The sequence below is a fragment of the Drosophila persimilis genome, unplaced genomic scaffold (assembly GCF_003286085.1).
Source record: "Drosophila persimilis strain 14011-0111.01,24,50 unplaced genomic scaffold, DperRS2 tig00000000-arrow-pilon, whole genome shotgun sequence".
Classification (NCBI taxonomy): Eukaryota; Metazoa; Arthropoda; class Insecta; order Diptera; family Drosophilidae; genus Drosophila; species Drosophila persimilis.
The window spans coordinates 15,398,754-15,416,590 of record NW_020825288.1 but is presented as its reverse complement, the minus strand read 5'-3'; the positions used below and the strand labels follow the sequence as shown (position 1 = coordinate 15,416,590).

At 42.8% G+C, this 17,837-nt stretch overlaps 5 protein-coding genes across 7 annotated transcripts; 4 read left to right on the top strand and 1 right to left on the bottom strand.

Annotated features, from left to right (window-relative positions):
* Positions 1 to 199: 199 nt before the first annotated feature.
* On the top strand, positions 200 to 531 carry LOC113567354 (hemotin). The gene has a single exon (XM_026994885.1). The coding sequence runs from the start codon at positions 248 to 250 to the stop codon at positions 521 to 523; it is 276 nt and encodes a 91-aa protein (XP_026850686.1). The 5' UTR covers positions 200 to 247; the 3' UTR covers positions 524 to 531.
* LOC6588212 lies at positions 514 to 1,616 on the top strand. Of its 2 annotated transcripts, none has more exons than XM_026994886.1 (2): positions 514 to 578; positions 1,271 to 1,616. In XM_026994886.1, exon 2 carries the CDS (start codon positions 1,285 to 1,287, stop codon positions 1,477 to 1,479), a length of 195 nt encoding a protein of 64 aa, XP_026850687.1. In that variant the 5' UTR covers positions 514 to 578; positions 1,271 to 1,284; the 3' UTR covers positions 1,480 to 1,616. The 2 variants fall into 2 exon arrangements, with proteins under 2 accessions (XP_026850687.1, XP_002013837.1); XM_002013801.2 differs by having other exon boundaries at positions 538 to 578; positions 1,277 to 1,616.
* Positions 1,617 to 6,504: 4,888 nt separating this feature from the next.
* Positions 6,505 to 7,507, bottom strand: LOC6588279 (zinc finger protein 135). The gene is made up of 3 exons (XM_002013800.2): positions 7,473 to 7,507; positions 6,794 to 7,379; positions 6,505 to 6,720 (listed from the first exon to the last, which is right to left on the bottom strand). Exons 1-3 carry the CDS (start codon positions 7,504 to 7,506, stop codon positions 6,561 to 6,563), a joined length of 780 nt encoding a protein of 259 aa, XP_002013836.1. The 5' UTR covers position 7,507; the 3' UTR covers positions 6,505 to 6,560.
* Positions 7,508 to 8,833: 1,326 nt separating this feature from the next.
* On the top strand, positions 8,834 to 10,887 carry LOC6588528. Of its 2 annotated transcripts, none has more exons than XM_026994884.1 (3): positions 8,834 to 9,062; positions 9,128 to 9,297; positions 9,365 to 9,497. In XM_026994884.1, the coding sequence occupies exons 1-3, from the start codon at positions 8,933 to 8,935 to the stop codon at positions 9,383 to 9,385; spliced, it is 321 nt and encodes a 106-aa protein (XP_026850685.1). In that variant the 5' UTR covers positions 8,834 to 8,932; the 3' UTR covers positions 9,386 to 9,497. The 2 variants fall into 2 exon arrangements, with proteins under 2 accessions (XP_026850685.1, XP_002013835.2); XM_002013799.2 differs by lacking the exon at positions 9,365 to 9,497 and adding an exon at positions 10,426 to 10,887 and having other exon boundaries at positions 8,837 to 9,062.
* Positions 10,888 to 11,385: 498 nt separating this feature from the next.
* Positions 11,386 to 12,507, top strand: LOC6588422. The gene has a single exon (XM_002013798.2). The coding sequence runs from the start codon at positions 11,391 to 11,393 to the stop codon at positions 12,405 to 12,407; it is 1,017 nt and encodes a 338-aa protein (XP_002013834.1). The 5' UTR covers positions 11,386 to 11,390; the 3' UTR covers positions 12,408 to 12,507.
* The last annotated feature ends 5,330 nt before the right edge of the window (positions 12,508 to 17,837 follow it).

Sequence of the window (17,837 nt, the reverse complement as noted above, 5' to 3'; positions counted from 1 at the left end):
AAAAATCACACAACACACACAATAAACAAGCACTATATGATAATGCTCTGGGAGTTCAACGCTTTACATGAGTGATTCAAGCTACTCTTGGATGAATTATGCATAAATATAAGAAGCATATGAAATGCAGTCATATTCTTATGCGATAAATTAAACTCATATCACAGTTTGACCGCAAAAAAGAATCACAGACTCCGGGGGATTTAGTTTCATTTGTGCGCTGCTGGTATCGAGCATCGGTATTGTCATGGATTGGTCGATGAAGTCCCACTTATTGGCTTATTATTATTATCAGTGTCCAAACATAAGCCCGTGGTGTCTAATACTATTTGGCGGGATAGTCGCGGTAACGCTCGTCTGCTACAGCTGCCATTGCTATCAGTTTATTCGCGATCGTCGTCGGCTCCGATCACAAAATCGGCAACTGCCTCAACCCCTTGTACGTCTGTCGGTCAGCCCGGGCTGCCCCCACATCATCAACACCAAGCTGACCCACTCTAAAAATCTCGCTGAGGCTTACTAAACGCAGAACCGGAGATCATCATTTAAGCTTTTGGGAGGCTATCTACAAACCACATGTAAGTCCATATGTAACTAATTCCATCCATGGAAAGGCAGCTCAAAAATCGGTCTTTGCTTGAGCGAAGTTCGAGTTGAGCAAAAACAGATTCGATCGAGTCTTTTCAGTCCCTTTTCTCAATGTGTCCGTCAATGAGAGGTTTTTATCAGACACGCGGACAGTGTCAACAGTTATTTGCGAGCTATGGTGATTATTAGACCTCGGATTTTGCATATTTGATTCATCAGCATAGTCGTGGGCTCATTATTAATTTTTGTTCAATTGATTTCCTTTGACTATATTTGAAAAGCACTTGGCTGGGGGATCGGAGGATCGGAGGTGCTGCGAGTACGAGTCATCAGAATTTTTCTATCTTAATCCTTTAAAAATATGCAAATATGCAAAATCCGATGTCTAGTGATTATACATTTATAAGTGATTCATTTATAAATGAAAACTTTTGAAGACTTGGATGTTGACTTGGATGAGTATACCACTTTCTCATACTTCGAATTTGCAATATATCCGCAAAAACCATGATTTCCTTACTTTTACTCGGCATCTGCAGATCGGATATACACCTTATTATGTTTTTACACAGTTTTGAAATAGCACGGTTTATTACATTTGTTCATGGAATAAGTCGAATAAAGTCATGAAACAAATTTTAAATTTTTGATATATAAAAAAGTATAAAGGGAAAAAATTCAGTTTCAGCCTTCACCATGGGATTCGGCGAACTGCTGACAGATAACCAAATCGGTATGGTGTACTTGGTGGGTGCACCTATCTTCATATCCCTGATGCTCGTTCACTTCTACTACTGCTGGCTCAGTGTCCGCGAGTGCCGCCGTTCCAGGGGCAGAAAGTCCCTGCTCTCCGAAGCCCCCGAGGCCATACTCCAAGTGGAGGTCTATTGATAAACGGCTTGGATGTGAATCACTCAGAAAACTGTAGTTATCGGTCTGCATGGGAAGGTCTTATTGTATATATTAATACGTACGCCAAGCATTTAATACGCTTATCAATTAGCAAAACTGTTCATTTTTTCTTAGAATTATTTATTGCAATGTTTAAATTAATAATAAGCTATGGAACGCAAAGTAAACAAAAAATATACATATATATTTATGCCCATTTGTTTCTGTAACATACCATAGACATATAATAAATTAATCTGTAAAGATTTATACAATTTTAAAGTTACTAAATATTTGGAAACATTTGAAAAGCTGGAAAGACAATAATCGATTGTGAGATATTATACATATGTAGATATGTATCTTTAATTTTTAAATATGAATCATTAATTTTCTCTACTCTCCTGATTCCAAGTAAATTGTCTGCTTTAAATGGAGACCCAAGCGAATTTTTTCCATGGCCGAGTAATAAAATGTTTGATGAGTTCCCGGCGACCACCTTAAAATAGAGCTTAAAGTGGGTACGTGATGTCTGTCTGTTCATATATAGGTACATAATACATATACATATATGAACTTCTATCTGTGTGTGTGTGTGGGTGTACGTATCCGTATGTTGTTGGTTGCTTACGGCGGGGTCATAAATTTGGCCAAAAACTTGGCTATGCATCTTCGCTGACGTTTCCTTTCACGACCTGCAAAATTTAGCGCTGCACGGCGGTTTTTGATGGCCCTCAGCGGCAGGACGAGATGCGCTAATAAATGACATTTTCATACACCTGACGGAGAGGTAAACTTCCGAGAGACGAGAGACGCGAGTCCAAGGTAATAAGCAAAATTAAATTGAACTGGCTGAAACAAGCCCGAGTAAAAAGTGAACTTTAATGAGCGGAAATGAGTAATAATAAATGGCAATTTATTTATTTATGAACTAGGAAACTATAGAAATTGAGGAAATAAATGTTTTCTCTCTCGTAAGGCTCGAAAATGGGAACCTTTTAATGGGATTAAATAAAAGGAAATTTAGACCCGGGTTAGAGGAATTTTAAAAGGGGTTTCTTTGGGTGTAACTCCGCCAGATATCTTATACTCCAATGAGTCTTTCTATTTAATGCGCATAAAATTTAAATTGGTATTTAAGACAGTTGAGCAAGGAGTCTTTTTGAGTCTAATTTAGTTTTATTTCAGCTTAAAAATAGCCCGAAATTTGCCTGCTCTAAATGCAAATCAAATCGAATTAGCCAACTTTATTTGCTCTTCGTTTTGGAATACTTGCTGGCGATGGCTCTATCTACATATATATTCTTTATTAGGGGAACCATTCAGCGAATGGCCACTGTCACCCTTCTGGCCAAATTGAAACGCTAAAATAATTTACGGCTCAACTAGCCACACGGACGGGCTGGCCGGATACAACATGGATCCCAGCCCCAGCCCCAGCCTCAGCCCCAGCTTCGGCTCCAACTACTGCTCTATCTTCGGCTCTAGTTCAGTTCTTTCCCCTTGACCATGACGCCCCGCTTGATGGCTGGCACGTTAAATGCCATCGAAATGCTCCCAGTTGGAAAATTAGTTTAAAAATACGTTCGGCATCTGCTCCTGCAACAGCAGCAGAAGTTGCTAGAGAAGGAAGCAAGCAAGTCGTGGCTGCTGCTCATCTTTTTATACCCTCGTAGAGGGTCTTGTCTCACCAACAAACAGCTAAGAAGTTCATTAGTTTATGAGATATTTGCCACGTATCCAAAATTTCCATACGGGCAGTTTTACGGGTCGAAATGACTCGATTTTGGATACATCATTTGAATAAAACTAAAGTTTTGTGTGTTTCTGTATGCTATCAAATTATTTGATGTTTCAAGGGTACTCAACACTTCGGCCTCAAAATGATGGCATTCCTTTTGGGTGCCTCTGTCTGTGTGTGGGGGTTTTTTTTTGTGGCAGCAGCACGCGGCTGCGTTCGGGGTGGCGTAAAAATTCACTTAGCTCAACTTGCCCCCAGCCGGCTCCCCCGAGGAGGGTTCAATAAAAGCGACAAGTTGCCCAAAAGAAACTGCGGAGAAGACACTGGCAAGGCTGGCAAGAGTTTCGCCCAATAAAATGTTCGTGTTTTACAATTTTATTAGGTGACGCGAGCTCATCAAATATTTAAACTCGAAAAAGATACATTTATAGCCGAGTGGCATTGTTCGTTCCGCTCCGTTTAAGTAATTGCATTTTAGTGGACACACGTTTTACACTTGTCCGACCCCGAGTTCGAGTCGATGGAGGGGCGGGGACGGCGACGGCGACGGGGACGGGGACCTTAAATCATTCCGTGTTTATCTGGTGACCATAAATTAAGGCATTAGTCGTCGTCCCTGCCCTGGTCGCATCGAACTGTTTGCACAGCGACCGTCGCATTCGGCCGTGCAGATGCTTCCGCCAAATGTGGGATTTACACTGCGGCGGGCCCTGACCGCAATCGAAGTCGTCTCCACACACGCTCCACACACGCTCCACACACACCCACTCCTCCACCCTGATCTTTAATTGTCAAGAAGAAGTGTGGGTGTGGCCAAAACTTTGCGGCCAATCACATACGAGTGTGTATTGTATCCAGATACACGCTGCACTGGGCGAAAAAGTGGATAATCTACGTAGGATATAATTGAAAATTAGATTATAGCCTTTTAAAATATTCTCCATGATTATGGATACAATTGTGCATCCGATGAAACCCATTTGCTGAGACGAGTGTTCTGGGGAAAAATGTCAAAGGTCCCATACTGCAATGTTGAATGTATTTGGGTTCCTTTAATGCCCAAAGATGTCTTTATCGCATGGGATATCTCATGACAATATTGCAATTTTTTGACGTTTTTGGCCGACCCTCACGAGACTCGTTCTGCAGCGAAGGGGGGAATGAATGGTGCTTCATCACCAAAAGTTTAACTAATTTGATCGAAGCATTCTTGTCTCGAAGATACCCGTAGAAAATCGTACAAAATGGAAATGTTCTTGTGTAAGTTCCATATTTCTGCAAAGATGAAGTTCTTAGCATGATTTGGCCAAAAACTGTCAAACTGGTCATACTAAAAACAGTCAAATAGGCTTTATGTTAAAAGGCAGCCCTCATCTGCCATCAAGAATCTTAAAGAATTCGGTGTTCCAAACCAAACTTATTAAAATTCTTATCCTCTGTTCACTTCGGTTCTGGTTTTGGAAATATATCCTTTAATTTACACCATTTTTTCCCAGTGCCCACTGCCTTTGTTTGATTTAGTCGTTGAGCGAAGCACTTCGAACTTTTGAGCATTGCCAATCGACGTGGAGGTATAGGTGGAGGTGTACAATATCTGGTTGTCCTGAACGTTTTTGGCTGCCCAAAGAAACGATTCTCATTCTCTGCCTCTGTCTCTGCGTAGTGTCCCACCTTGTTTGCTAATGAGCCAATTTAGTTGCATTGAATGAAATTGCATCCGGCATGTGTGTCTGGGCCACGCACTTAAAACTTGGCCAATGCATCTGGCCAGGCTGAGGCGCTTTGAAATGTTAAGTGGCTGCGGCCTTTGGAAAATTGATGCTGGGCTAGGTATTGGCCGTAATGGGATGGGTCGCAGATAAACAGTAACTGGAACTGAAACAATTCGGGCAGCCACATATCCCAAGCCATCGCATTTAATATTTGAGTTTTGTTCGCCAATTTGGGTAATCCTTGGAAAGGATAGCCTTACGGCCATCAATAAGAGCTGAGGGGTTAATTTATGGGTTAACAACCAGCACAAAAATATATTATATTTCATTTATTTTCTTTCATTATTTCAACATATATATTTACAAGTGCCGTAAAATCCAGTGGTCTTGGATAACAAGAAATTAGTGATTACCTATATACATATATTTGCAAATGGTATGGGAAGTCGCCAACAAGTATCCCTAAGGGCGCCTAAGCAGTCACCGGATAGCGGCCCTGGGATATTGTTGGGTACGAACTACTGGCGGGAATCATACGGAGGGGGGGTATCCTGCCGGGCTACGAACTACTGGAGGGAGCCACGCGGGGTACCGACGGGCTATGTATTCGTCGAAAGCTTCTTTTCCTCCGTAAATGCGGCGTCTATGCAGGATCTTTTCTCGTACCACTGATCGCGTTGGCGTGGTTTTTACTTTTCGCGACGTCGGCTCCTCTCGGCTTCTCCAATCGACTTCTTTTATCCACCTTTTTTTCCAGCCTAGAACCGGCGTTCTCTCGCTCTCGCCCTCGGCAGAAGGCTGACGTCGTTGTTTCCCCTCTCTTTTCCGCCGCTGGAGCGTCGTTGCTGGGTTTGATTATGGTACTCGGCGTTCCTCTTCTGCTGTTGCCGAATTGATGCTGTTGGCTTACCGTTTCAGCGCTTCGTTGCTGAGTCGACGCTGGCGGCTTATCTTTTCGGCGCTTCTCGTCTACCGTTGCTGCGTCGATGCTGTTGGCTTACCGTTTCAGCGCTTCGTTGCTGCGTCGATGCCGACGGCTGGCTGTTCTCGGCCGTTGCTGAATTGATGCTGTTGGCTACCGTTTCGGCTCTTGGTGTATTCCTCCCTCTCTTTGGCGGCCGATGCGTTGTTGTATTCCTCCCCGTTGCTGTGTTGGTGCCGTTGGGTTAGGGGCCAACTTTACCGCGAAACCGTCGGCGGTTTTGGAGAGGTGATGCTGCCGGAGGAGGACTAGGGTTCCTAGTTCAGGCCGCCACTCGCGCCGTCGAAGGTCGTATGTCCTCTTCTGCTCTTGGGATGCACGTTGGTTCGATGGTGCTCCAGCCCTAAAACACACTCTCGCGTAGGGATCTTCTCGCTGCTCGTTGTTTTTCAAGGGATGGGTCATCGTGTCATTTGGTTGGAATTTGCGTACCAAATTTTACAATAACCCACGTCTGTATATTTAAACTCTCTAAACGCACTACACTGATTCATAGAGTCTTTCAAGACAACAATGTGCATTAAAAATGCATACAATGAATGTGATATTTAACGGTCATAGCCGTTTTTATAACGAGTACAATGTGCATTTATTTTTTTTTAAGCCATGTACAATACCATGAATTATATACATTTCGGATTCCCCATTAGGCCTTCTTATGGGTAATGTTCAACAGATACTTGCGACAGGCCTCCAAGGTATGACGCTTCAGGAAGTTATCTTGATTGAAATACTTGCCACACTGGCCGCACTGATAGTCCCAGGTGTGGTGGCCCTTGGTGCGCTGATGCGAGCGCAGATTAGAGCTGCAATAGGGAATGGCATGGCAGATTGTTAAAGATTTCCCTCATTTATACTTAAATTTGTTGGAATTCCTACCGATCGGCGAAAGACTTCCGGCACTTCGGTTCGGGGCAAGTGAATGGACGCTCGCCCGTGTGGGTTCGCATGTGGGCTACCAGCATCCAGGAATGGTTGAAGATTTTCTCGCACTCGCTGCAGTGGAACAGCTCTCCTTTCTGTTTGGTGCGTCGCGTGCTCTTGGTCGGAAGCGGTTCCGGCAAGACTGATGGCTTTGGGACCAGCTTGGACTGCTTGTCTTTGGTCCAGACGCGCTTGTTGCCTTTGGTGACACTGATGTAGCTTATTTTGGTACCGTTTTTCTTCTTGCCCGCATCTGGGGCTTGGTACGGCTTCTCCAGTTCCCAGATGGTGTGGCTGACCTCGTGGCTCTCACTCTCCGGTAGGATGTCCATCAGCTGTTCACCCCGGCTCAGCTCCATCTGGCGCCTCTCTACGATGGGTAGATCGTCGCTCTTGAGCCAGTTGTCGGTTGGCTTTATGCTGCCATAGTGAAAGGTCAGCTTCGATTTTTTGTTTGTGTTGGCACTGTTTTTTATCACGCTGGAGCTGCCGTGATCGCGTTTCGTCGTTGGTGCCACGTTGGGTACAACACGGCAAATGTCTAGAAATACAAACGAGTAGTTTTGGTTCAGGGTTCAGGGTTCAGAGGTCTTTGTCTCATCTTCAAAGCGTTCGTCATTGCCGCTGTACCTACCCAAGCTGCGGAAGCCACAAAAAAGTTTTGGCATTTTTTAAGAGAATTTAGAACTCAAAGCCACTTTAACACTGAAATTGCTTTTCAGATATAATAGTATTATATAATATCATATATTATTTCTGATATTATAATATTAAGAATCCTTTCTCTAGGCCTGCTATGATTTATGGCAGCAACGATTACGTCGACCAGAATAAAGCCGCTACCAGCCTTGCAAGTCAATTTCTCGCAGTGCGAGTCATGCCGTTTTTTTCCTAGTTCCTCTTAATTTAATTTGAAACTTAAAATGCAATTTCTAAATTCTCAGACTTTATTCGCAAATCTAATTTATCTAAATCTGCCTGGCCGTGCTTCCTTTCAACCCAGCATGCTATGCTCGGGATGAGAGTATGGGTCTATCGGCCTTTGGGTGAGTGGTCCCATCGAGTCTGCCATCTGTCCAAGCTGATCCTTCTGGCGGCGTCCTTAATTTCTGCTTTGGAGCGTACCTCAGCTGCACTGTCCTGCGTGGCGTCGTGGATCTCTTTCCTCTCCCGTATCAGCTCCCTAAGCGGAACTTTCCCGGCACTGACTAGCGCTGCCTCGTCCGAAATGGTCCGGAACGAGCACGCGATCCTAATGGCGCACAATCTGTAGGTTGCCTCCACTCCTCGCATATAGCTTTTCACCTTCGCGGCTTCTGCTCACACTGGTGCGAACTCCAGGTGCTCCTTGAAGGAGAAGAGCGTGTCGATGAGGACTCCCAGGTACTTAATAGACATCTGCGAGTGGATCGTGGTCCCACCAACCTGCACTCGGGCGGTCTCGACCACTTTTCGGCTCGATATTAGGACGGCCTCCGTTTTTTGGTCCGCCCGCTCCAGTCCCGCGGCAGCTAGCCGCGCCTCTACGGCATGTATGGCAACGTTGGCAAGATTCTCCACTGCAGTGAGCTCCTTCGCTACTGCCACTATTGCGGCGTCGTCGGCGAATCCCACCAAGTTGGTGTTGTCTGGCATCGGGAGCCTTAGGACCCCATCGTACATGGCGTTCCAGAGCAGGGGCCCCAAGACGGAAGTACGGATGCTGAAACCGATACGGATGCTAGAGCGATATTGGGTCTTAGTTAAAAGAAATTTAAAGAAGGATGGTAGTCTCTTCGAAAACATGGAAGATATGAAAAAACGAGGGGGAACGTTGTGAGTTGCTGCGGAGACCGGAACTGCGGAACAAAAAGCGCGGGTGCCTGCGATGTTACTAGTTTTACTCGCTCAAGTTAAAGTTTATTTGAATATTTGTTGCGCCATATAGCACGTTTTTGCACTTTGCCGCTTTACAACACTGAACCAGTAATGCTGAAACCAGTATCGATACACATTTGACGTTGACGTTCTGCTGAAACCAGTATCGATACACATTTGACGTTCTTGCCAGTGGCCCTGGTCTTGCTTTCCTAAGAAAATATAAATATAACCAAAATGAATGGCGATACATCTGTAGGGAATTACCTGATTGAATTTTGCAAATCGAGTCCGGAAATCCGCAGATCTATGGACGAGTTCGAAGCAGCACTCGAGAAGAGCACTTACATCAACAAGCAAATGTGTCGTAAGCCAACATTTTCTTTCCGTAGTTAAAAAAATATGCTAAGATTAATTAAAATTGCAATACAGAACATTATAAGCCTCTGATATGGTGCGCTGACTCTGCAATTGGCCCAGAGGACAGGCCACGTGTTGAGACACTAAGTGAGGACAAGAAGAAAAGCTCCACAGACGTGCGCCACACCTTGATTAAGTCTATAGTCTTCGCATCCAAGAGCTTCGATTACCTCCAGGCCAAGGTAAGTGCCGAGTACCAAACAACATTCTGATTAAATGAAACCTGTGCAATGGAGGTATGTTTTATAGGTCTTCGTTCGATGCGATTGACGTCACCTCTCGGTTAGTGTGTAGATGTTTGCGGCAATATGGTGATTAAGGCGAGCCTCGCACAAGGAATATTTACTCTCTCTCTCTCTCTTTAATTATTTTTCATTGTAGTTTCTGTCCTTAGTTATTTTGATATTCTCTTATGGTCGTGTATCCAATCCAAGGTGAATTTACTACATCCGCTGTGGCGAGAATCATCCACTTTTTCAACTGGCTCTTTCGTCAAATGTCTAATGTCGCTCGGATTGTGGTAGTAAAGTACAATTCGTATTTGAACTGGTTTACCTCAGTTCTACAAAAACTTCCGACCAAAATATGGGTTATTTCCACTCAGAATTGCAGCATTATCAGCTTTTGTTGACCAGTTTTCGAAAACTGAAATGGCATTTGGCTCGCTCTAAAACAACCATACCGTCGATTCCTGTTTTGCTCTTATTTCTTGAAAATTTCTTACACTAATTGACACGAGCCTCTTTTTGAACGATTATGTAAATAAACAAGATGTGATCTTGGAAATTCTTATTGATGGAAACCATGCTAATGTCTAAGAAGGCCTGAATCGGTTCCTTCTCTTAAGGAATCACAGCATGGCCTTTGGGACTTGATAAGGCTAAAAGTGACCTGGGCCATGAACTTAAATAGCCCTCGTAAAACGAAAATCCTATATTCCATATTTTCACTTTGCGAGTCTTAAGCTTAATTTCGGAAGTGACTTTAAAATAAATCAGATATTTAAAGGCATATCAAAGAACATTTGTAGACTCTGAGACCTTTAAAGATTACACTTTTATAAAAAGGCTTATCGAATAGAAACAATTTTTTAGATTATGAGCAGATGAGAAGAACAGTAAAAAACATAGAAGCAGTTTCTTTATTCTCCTTTGAAAATCCCTATGGCGATTGCCATTTGTACTCCGCATGCGACTATCCCAAACTCTCAAATGGCGTTTTTTTTGGTAATTGTTTAGTCTGTGCTAATAGAAGGTACATATTAGAGACATACCATGTTATAGAGATACTAACTTGTGCTACATTTGCAGCTAAAGGTACCCCAGGTCGAATCGATCGAAATGAACTCGCCGGGAGCATTGAGTTCCATTGACGTGTTGGAAGCACTCGGAGTCTTACCCAATGAGACGCACAGAGAGCAGAACAATTTCACAGGATTTCCGGACTCGTTGCCAACAGTGGAAAAAGGAAGCTCTTTGGAGGAGCCTATGGTTCTGGACAAGCCAGATGCCTAAAGACAGCAAAAGGCGTTAAAAGTACATTTTTGGTCGCAGAAAGCCCCAACACCGGACCATGAACTTAAACAACAATTCGGCATGGATCCAAATATGTTAGAACGAAGATTATAAACAAAACATTGGTATACTCGTACCAGTGAAAAATGAATTTAAGCAGCTGATATTATTATTTTTTAAATATTACATGTTGAAAGGATCGGATCAGAAAATAATCGAATTTTATATTGTTTACATTTAAATAAAATTGTAAGTCATGGTCCCTTCAATTAATGGAATTAATTAAGACATTTTAAGACTGAACTAGAATTATGGAAATATATTATTCACATTTAGAACATAATTTTAATTGTTTATTTGTTGTTTTTTCTCCAACATAAACATGCATATATTGAAGTCTAGCGTTATATTAAAATATGAATCGTTATGAATTCAAATGAATCTTTAAAATTATAAAAATGGTCTGTCGAGTATCCTTGCCAGGATCTTATAAAATGTGGTAAAAATTACATATATATATATATTTAAACTTTGGTAGACTACGCCGATTCACAGACTCTATCTGTCCCTCTGTCCGTCTCTATGAGCAACTAGTGCTCAAAGACTATAAAAGCTACAGCCACGACATTTTAGAAATTTTAGCCCCCCTTTGAGAAATGCTGTTAAACACAAAAGCAGGCTGTAGGTAGAGCATATATTTATTGATAAGTTAGTTATATGTAGATCGTGAATAGTATACAATTTTTTAAAGTCTCAAAGCAATGCCAATTAAATGTCGCTCCTCCCAGGCAATCGGGCTGGGGGACTTCGAGGAGGATCCCCGGACGCGCGGCATCTTACACAACACCAGCTGCCGAGCCTTTCGCGAGAGGCTACGCTCCACCCGGAAGTTTTATTTATTTCAAGGCCTAGCCATTGCAACAGGCGGCGTAGCGCTGCTGGGAGTGCTGATCGTCATCGGCATGGACGTGGCAGCAGACGACTCTAACGCTCCTGGGACTATCAGCCAGATGAAGGCACTGTTGGACAAAGTGCTAAAGTTACTGGCGGACGGGATGAGCTTTGGCTTCTCAGCGACGGGCCAGTACTGCAATCAGCCTCTCGACACAAAGCGTCTTTTTGAGCTGATAAACAAACAGGTCCTCAACCAGGAGCAGGCGCTCGCCGGCATGGAGCGTACCCTAAGCCGCGATCACCAGTTCCAGTCGATGGCGCTGCTCGGTCCGCCCGGTGTGGGCAAGACGCTGACGGTTTCGGCTCTTCGCCTCTACTTTCCCTGGCCGGAAAACGTGCATGCCTTATTCGGGAGCTCGTGCGGTCCGGATGAGGAGCGTCACTGCCCAGTGATACGGAAGATTTTAGAACAGCTGTCCGACTGCGGCAAGAACCTGCTGATCATCGACAATCTCGCCCCGTGCGATCATAGCATTGTGGCCATCTTCAACCGGCAGATCCTCAATGGCTTGCAGAACAAATCGGTTTTGGTGTTGTATATCTTTAATCTGGAGGTGAAGGACTACTGGCGGCAGTTTGAGTTTCTGCAGAAGGAGCTTCCAGTGGATACGGGGATCGTAAGCTTTCGTCTCTTTGGACGCGACGATCTGCGCGACTGTCTGCAGAACGAGTTAAAGCTGGGGAGTCGAGTGCTGGACGAGGACGAACAATCGCGCATCCTTGGCGAAGCAATGTCCAGGGTTTGTTGCGCCGGATGCAAGGGGCTCCGTGAAATCGTCCTCCAGCAGGGCCGATCAGAGACTGACGAAACATGCACCATTTGATTACATGTCTATCCAAATTCATTCCTACTTCCAAATGAATCAGAATGTCTATGTTACCAGTGTTGAAAAAATTATGTAAATACATACATGTTTACTGGAATACTCGTACTTGTAGTATATTCCTTGAACACCTGAAATCTGTAACCAGTGTCCGCCAAAAGTTCTCATTTCGCTTTTAAGCGAGGGACTCGCACCCTGAAGGAGGCCCTACAAATCAGTCATATGAATTTATTAGCAATTTATTATGATTCGAAGTATTGTCAATGTTCCCCTTCGGTTTGGCTGGCTTTGGCTCATTTGACAGCTTTTCCCGGTTCTTGCTTGACTGCCCGCGATGCTGGTTTCGGCCGAGTAGTCGTACTCCACTTCCCGCATCCAGTTCTACTTCCCTCTTCATTATATATGGAAACGAAAATTCGTCAGCATTGAGGTCTCGGCCAGATCAAGGGATCACGATCTCTACCACTGCCACTGATACTAGTCTCTTTCAGGCCCTGCCACCGCCAGTGGCGCTTACTTGAAATCGATCAAAATAAACCTTTTAACCCTGAGACCTTAGATTCCGACCCAGTAGAGCTCCAGTTGTAGGAGCTGGATTATATTTTAATATTCTAAATCACAAAAAAAATGTAATCCGATCAAAGCGATATGTTGTATAGCTGCCAATTGAACCATTGGCCAAATATCGTATTTTTTAACTATGACCTCAAGTCGACACCTCTAAACGTTGTCGAATCAGGCTATAACTGTATATTTTATTGTTTTATATCAAAAGGGACATTCTTAGACCATGCGACCTCTGAAGATTACACTTTTATAAATAGGCGTATGGAAAAAAACGAAATTTTACGAGTATTAAAAGTCTGTGCCACGCATCCAACTATCCTAAACTCTCGAGCGAGGCTTTGGTGGTAATTGTTTAGTCTTTGCTAATAGTAGGTACATATTAAAGACATACCTTATTTTAGAGATACCAATTTGCGTTACATTTGCAGCTTAAGATACCATAGGCCGAATCGGTCGAAATGAAAGGGCCGGGACCATTGAACGCCATATACGTGTTGGAAGCACTCGGAGTCTTACCCAATGAGAGGCACAGAGAGCAGAACAATTTCACAGGATTTCCGGACTCGTTGCCAACAGTGGAAAAAGGAAGCCAAACTGTCCAGGTATTGTCCACATGCAGCTCTCTGGAGAAGCCTATGGTTCTGGACAAGCCAGATTCTGCCAAAAGGCGGGAAAATGCGTTAAAAGTGCTTTTTTGGTCATAGAAAGCCCCAACACCGGACCATGAACTTAAACAACAATTCGACATGGATCCAAATATGCAATGCATCTTCAAAAACGATCATACCATTGAAAAGCGAATTCAAGCATCTGTTAATATTATTTTTTAAATTTTGAAGGAATCGAATTTTATATTGTTTACATTTAAATAACATTTTATGTCATGGTCCTTTCAATTAATGGAATAAATGAAGACATTCGAAGGCTGAAATAACGAAATTTTCAGAGGCATTCAAAATGATTAAAGAATGGTTAACCACTTTCGTATAGACCGAGGTTCTGTAAGAGAGCATAGGCACCCGATTTTGTATTCAGACTCACTAATCATTAGTCTAATTTGTTTAAAAATGTTTACCTAATTATCCGTGCTGTCTGTGAAAATAATTTCTTTCATTTTCCCATCATATCATGCTATTGCATGTATGATGTCCCTTTTCCTTTTCCTATTCCAATCAGTATTTAAACCAATAAGAGTACCTAGTCTAGTGGTCAGGTAACCACAGCGATCTTACGAGTTTTTCCCTGGCTTGATGGCTAATAAAATTAAGCGCTCTTTAAGGATGGCTGTACATTGACCCCTTCGGGGTGATTACTGGCCACGAATCAATATCCGGCCATCTTCAAGTGCACAGACTTCAAGCTTAAAGGCATTTAAGGAGCGGGCATTCAGTCATCGCTTTCATCGGGCCACTCAAGACGAAACACTTCAACAATTTTCTTGTTAAAATTTTTCCACACGATATTCAGGGTGAGGCAGAGAATGAGAAGAAGAGTCGAGGTCGGAGGTTTGAGGTTCGAGGCAGTAGCCAGGCAATATCCCGAGAACGAATGTGTTGAGCAATAAAATTAGTTGGCTGGGATGTGTGCCTGTGTCTGTGTCTGTGTCCGCGAGTGTGTGTGAGGTTGTTTGAGCAGGACATGCAAAGACGTTTTGCAATTTGCCTGTAATCCTGTGCCCCACACCATGCCGTGGCCGGCCACCAGGTCTGGCACCGCCTTGGACCCGCTTTAAGCATTCAGATTCGGCTGTTCCTCTGCTGCTGATTCTGCTCGGGAGCAGCTCCTTCAGTAAGCACTTAAGTCTCAACTATTGTGAAGAAGTTTTCAATTGTTTGGCTGCTCTCCGTTTATTTATTTGCATTTTTTATTTGCCGTTTTTGAGTGTGTTTTGTAATAAAAGCCGGAAGAGAAAACATTTATGTACTCATCTCCACCCACATACCCATTCCCATTCTCATTCCCATCCCCATCCCCATCCGACATCTCCGACAACGAGCCATTTCCAACAGCTTTATTGCATTTATTTGGCACTTTATTACCTCCAGCTCGTTGTTCGGCTGTTAAATGGCCAAAAGGACCACAAAATATTGGGCGAGCAAATTACTTGGGTCATTTCGGAGTGCATCAATCTCGTCTACAGTGCGTTTCACCAAACTGCTGAATATTACACTCTCCAGCGTTCGATCATTTTCAATAAAAGTGTGAAAATTGTCATAGGAAATTTGTGGAATTGGCTTGAGTTTATCAAGATATTATTTGGTATATACATGTCTCAAATACTCGGATTTATTAAATAAATAAATTCCAAAAGCTGTGATTAGCTAGTTTCTGTGGATTGGAGATGACTGTATTCTACTCTTAAGACAACTCAAAAATCCATTCAGTGGTTCAGCTATTGAATATTTGCTTAAAACTTGTATGCATTTATGAAACGCACTGCATCAATCAGAGAAAAAGAACATCGAGAAATGGCAGCAAGAAAAACAGACACAACAAAAGCAAAAATGTCCCAGTTAAACATTAATTCATTTTGACAACAGCAAATTTTCTCTGTGCTCGCATCTCCGTTTCCATAAGTACGGATACTCGTCGTAGGACCGTACAAATGACATTTTTCATAAACTTATATTTGCCATACCATACACAGAGACTGTCTAATACGAGTAGGTGGATGGGTGGCAGTGCGTGTATCTTTGTGTTTTGCTCTAACGACAAAATCGCATAAATGCTTTCGACTGCCAAACAAATGCCGACATAAAAGGAGGACTGCAATGCCATTGAAAAGGAGCTTTCCAGCTCTGTTTATTTGTGTATGTCAGTTGGACTATTAAAAATCTATTTCAAGTACAGACGCACAGGCACATTCATGCATCGAAATTGCGTTTGTAGAGGTCTGGATCCGGGTCCGGGCTTTATTGCAGTCGGAAAACATTTTATTGCAGCTCTTGGGCTGCCTCTAAAGCCAGTAATACTCGTGTTGGACTCCAAATTAAATATGCATGTATGACAAATGAGATTTCCAGATTTTCTTTTCTTTTTTAATGCCCCAGCCACAAAGATGCGTGTCAACAATGGTCCGCAAATGAGCTGGTGCCCACAGCACAAAATATAATTAGCTTGGGTCGCACACTGGAGTTTTTAAAAATGAGACTTTTTTTTTCTGAACTAGTTCTCTTTAAGATTGCAAAAAATTGTACTCGTTGGATTCTATTAAAAAAAAGTTTCGGGAAGGGGAAGGGAAATAGATCATGTTTAAATATTTTACTTTTTCTACTAGCAGAAGCAGAGTCCATGTACATTCCGAAAATATATATTTAGAATTATGGCTATGCATCAATTTAAGACCAATTCGAATCTTAATTTTTAAGATTTGAAATAAATCTTTTGTGTATTTATTCACAAATAATTATTGAATGGGTAGCATACATAGTACTGATTGAGTGGAACACAAGCTATCTGCAGTAATACTTAGATATCATACGAGTAATCCCATAAGGCTTAAAGGATTAAAGAGGAGCCGTTCGTTTGTGGTTTTTTGTGTCTCTTTCTGACAAACAGGACTGTCTCCGCTCCCTTGTGTCACAGCCACGTCAAAGTCATCAAGAGCCAGCCTAAGGATATATGTACTCCAATCGTTTCCTTAAGTCCAAGTCAGGCCACGTACAAGTGTCGTTCGGCGGAGGTAATCCAAGCTGAATCGAAGGATGTGCGCCGCCTCCCAGAGGGCCAGCGCCTAAGATTGCATTCAAATTTCGTCATCAACATATAAATGAAGCAATGGATTCCGAAGTCCGGATGGCCAAAAACTAGTCACGCTGAGGCCAATCAACAAGAACAAGATTTTAGGTCTCTTTTGTGTAAAGCACTCGCAATGGATTCGTTCAAATGGAAAGAAAAGTCACAGTGTCACAGCTTTCCCATTTAAAATGTAATTATTTTTGTTTTTCCCTGGATAAGGATAAGAATCTCCATTTGCATTTTGCATGCGCCCCGAATTTTTCTTTGAGAAAATATATCATGAATAAATGTTGGGCATTTCTGTCATCATCTAATATGCAACAAAATCCTGGCCAAATAAAAATTCATAATTTAATCAAATACTCGTACACCAAATTCCGACACACGTCACAGGACGAACGACAGACAGCAGGGACGGAAACTCCCCAGCGCCGAGGCGCCTCGCCTCCAGGCGCTTGGCAATTAAATTTGCATGCCGCAAAGTGTGTCCTGCAAAAAAGTGTCAAAGCCCGTTTTCCTTTTCCGGTTATTTACTGAAGAAAAACACAATTGTTTGCTGCATTTGCGGCCTAACCACCGCCTCCCTTCTAATCCAGGCTCGCCCCCACCTCGGGGCCGGAGCATAAACAAACTGCGACATAGGCAAATATAACTTTATTTTCCACTGTTTTCTGTGATTGGGTGTGTGTGTGTGTGTTCTGGCGAAAATTTGATAATTTGTGCAAAAGTTTGCACTGCATTTGTCCGGGCCAGGGATACGTGTCCGGCATAAACAATGGCCAACGAGTGGAGCGGATGGGGACATATGAGAAGAAGTCGGGTTCTGACCTGTTGGCACTCTCCTCACTTTAATGATAATATAATTTGCTATGATTACGTTGAGCAGAACAAGCGTTGGAAGTACTTACATATGGATCTGCAAATGATTTAAAATTAATGGAGAATCATTAAGGAAAGAAGGAAAGTAATATCCACCTATCTATATCGTTTGACCAAAAATAATAATATTTTTCGGAATATTGCTTGTTAAAATTGATTTTACGCCTACATTTACGTTCTACAGAGACTTCCAAGCGAACTGCAGCGAATTTTGTGTAGCTTATAAATTCAATTTAAGCTGCAAAC

Bases quoted from the DNA above. Each gene is read 5' to 3' on its own strand.
- LOC113567354 (XM_026994885.1), top strand. From the start codon at position 248: ATGGATTGGTCGATGAAGTCCCACTTATTGGCTTATTATTATTATCAG.
- LOC6588212 (XM_026994886.1), top strand. From the start codon at position 1,285: ATGGGATTCGGCGAACTGCTGACAGATAACCAAATCGGTATGGTGTAC.
- LOC6588279 (XM_002013800.2), bottom strand. From the start codon at position 7,506: ATGCCAAAACTTTTTTGTGGCTTCCGCAGCTTGG. The intron at 7,380-7,472 runs GTAGGTACAGCG...TTGTATTTCTAG, and splicing joins TTGTGGCTTCCGCAGCTTGG to ACATTTGCCGTGTTGTACCC. The intron at 6,721-6,793 runs GTAGGAATTCCA...TCCCTATTGCAG, and splicing joins CGGAAGTCTTTCGCCGATCG to CTCTAATCTGCGCTCGCATC.
- LOC6588528 (XM_002013799.2), top strand. From the start codon at position 8,933: ATGAATGGCGATACATCTGTAGGGAATTACCTGATTGAATTTTGCAAA. The intron at 9,063-9,127 runs GTAAGCCAACAT...ATTGCAATACAG, and splicing joins CATCAACAAGCAAATGTGTC to AACATTATAAGCCTCTGATA. The intron at 9,298-10,425 runs GTAAGTGCCGAG...CTACATTTGCAG, and splicing joins TCGATTACCTCCAGGCCAAG to CTAAAGGTACCCCAGGTCGA.
- LOC6588422 (XM_002013798.2), top strand. From the start codon at position 11,391: ATGCCAATTAAATGTCGCTCCTCCCAGGCAATCGGGCTGGGGGACTTC.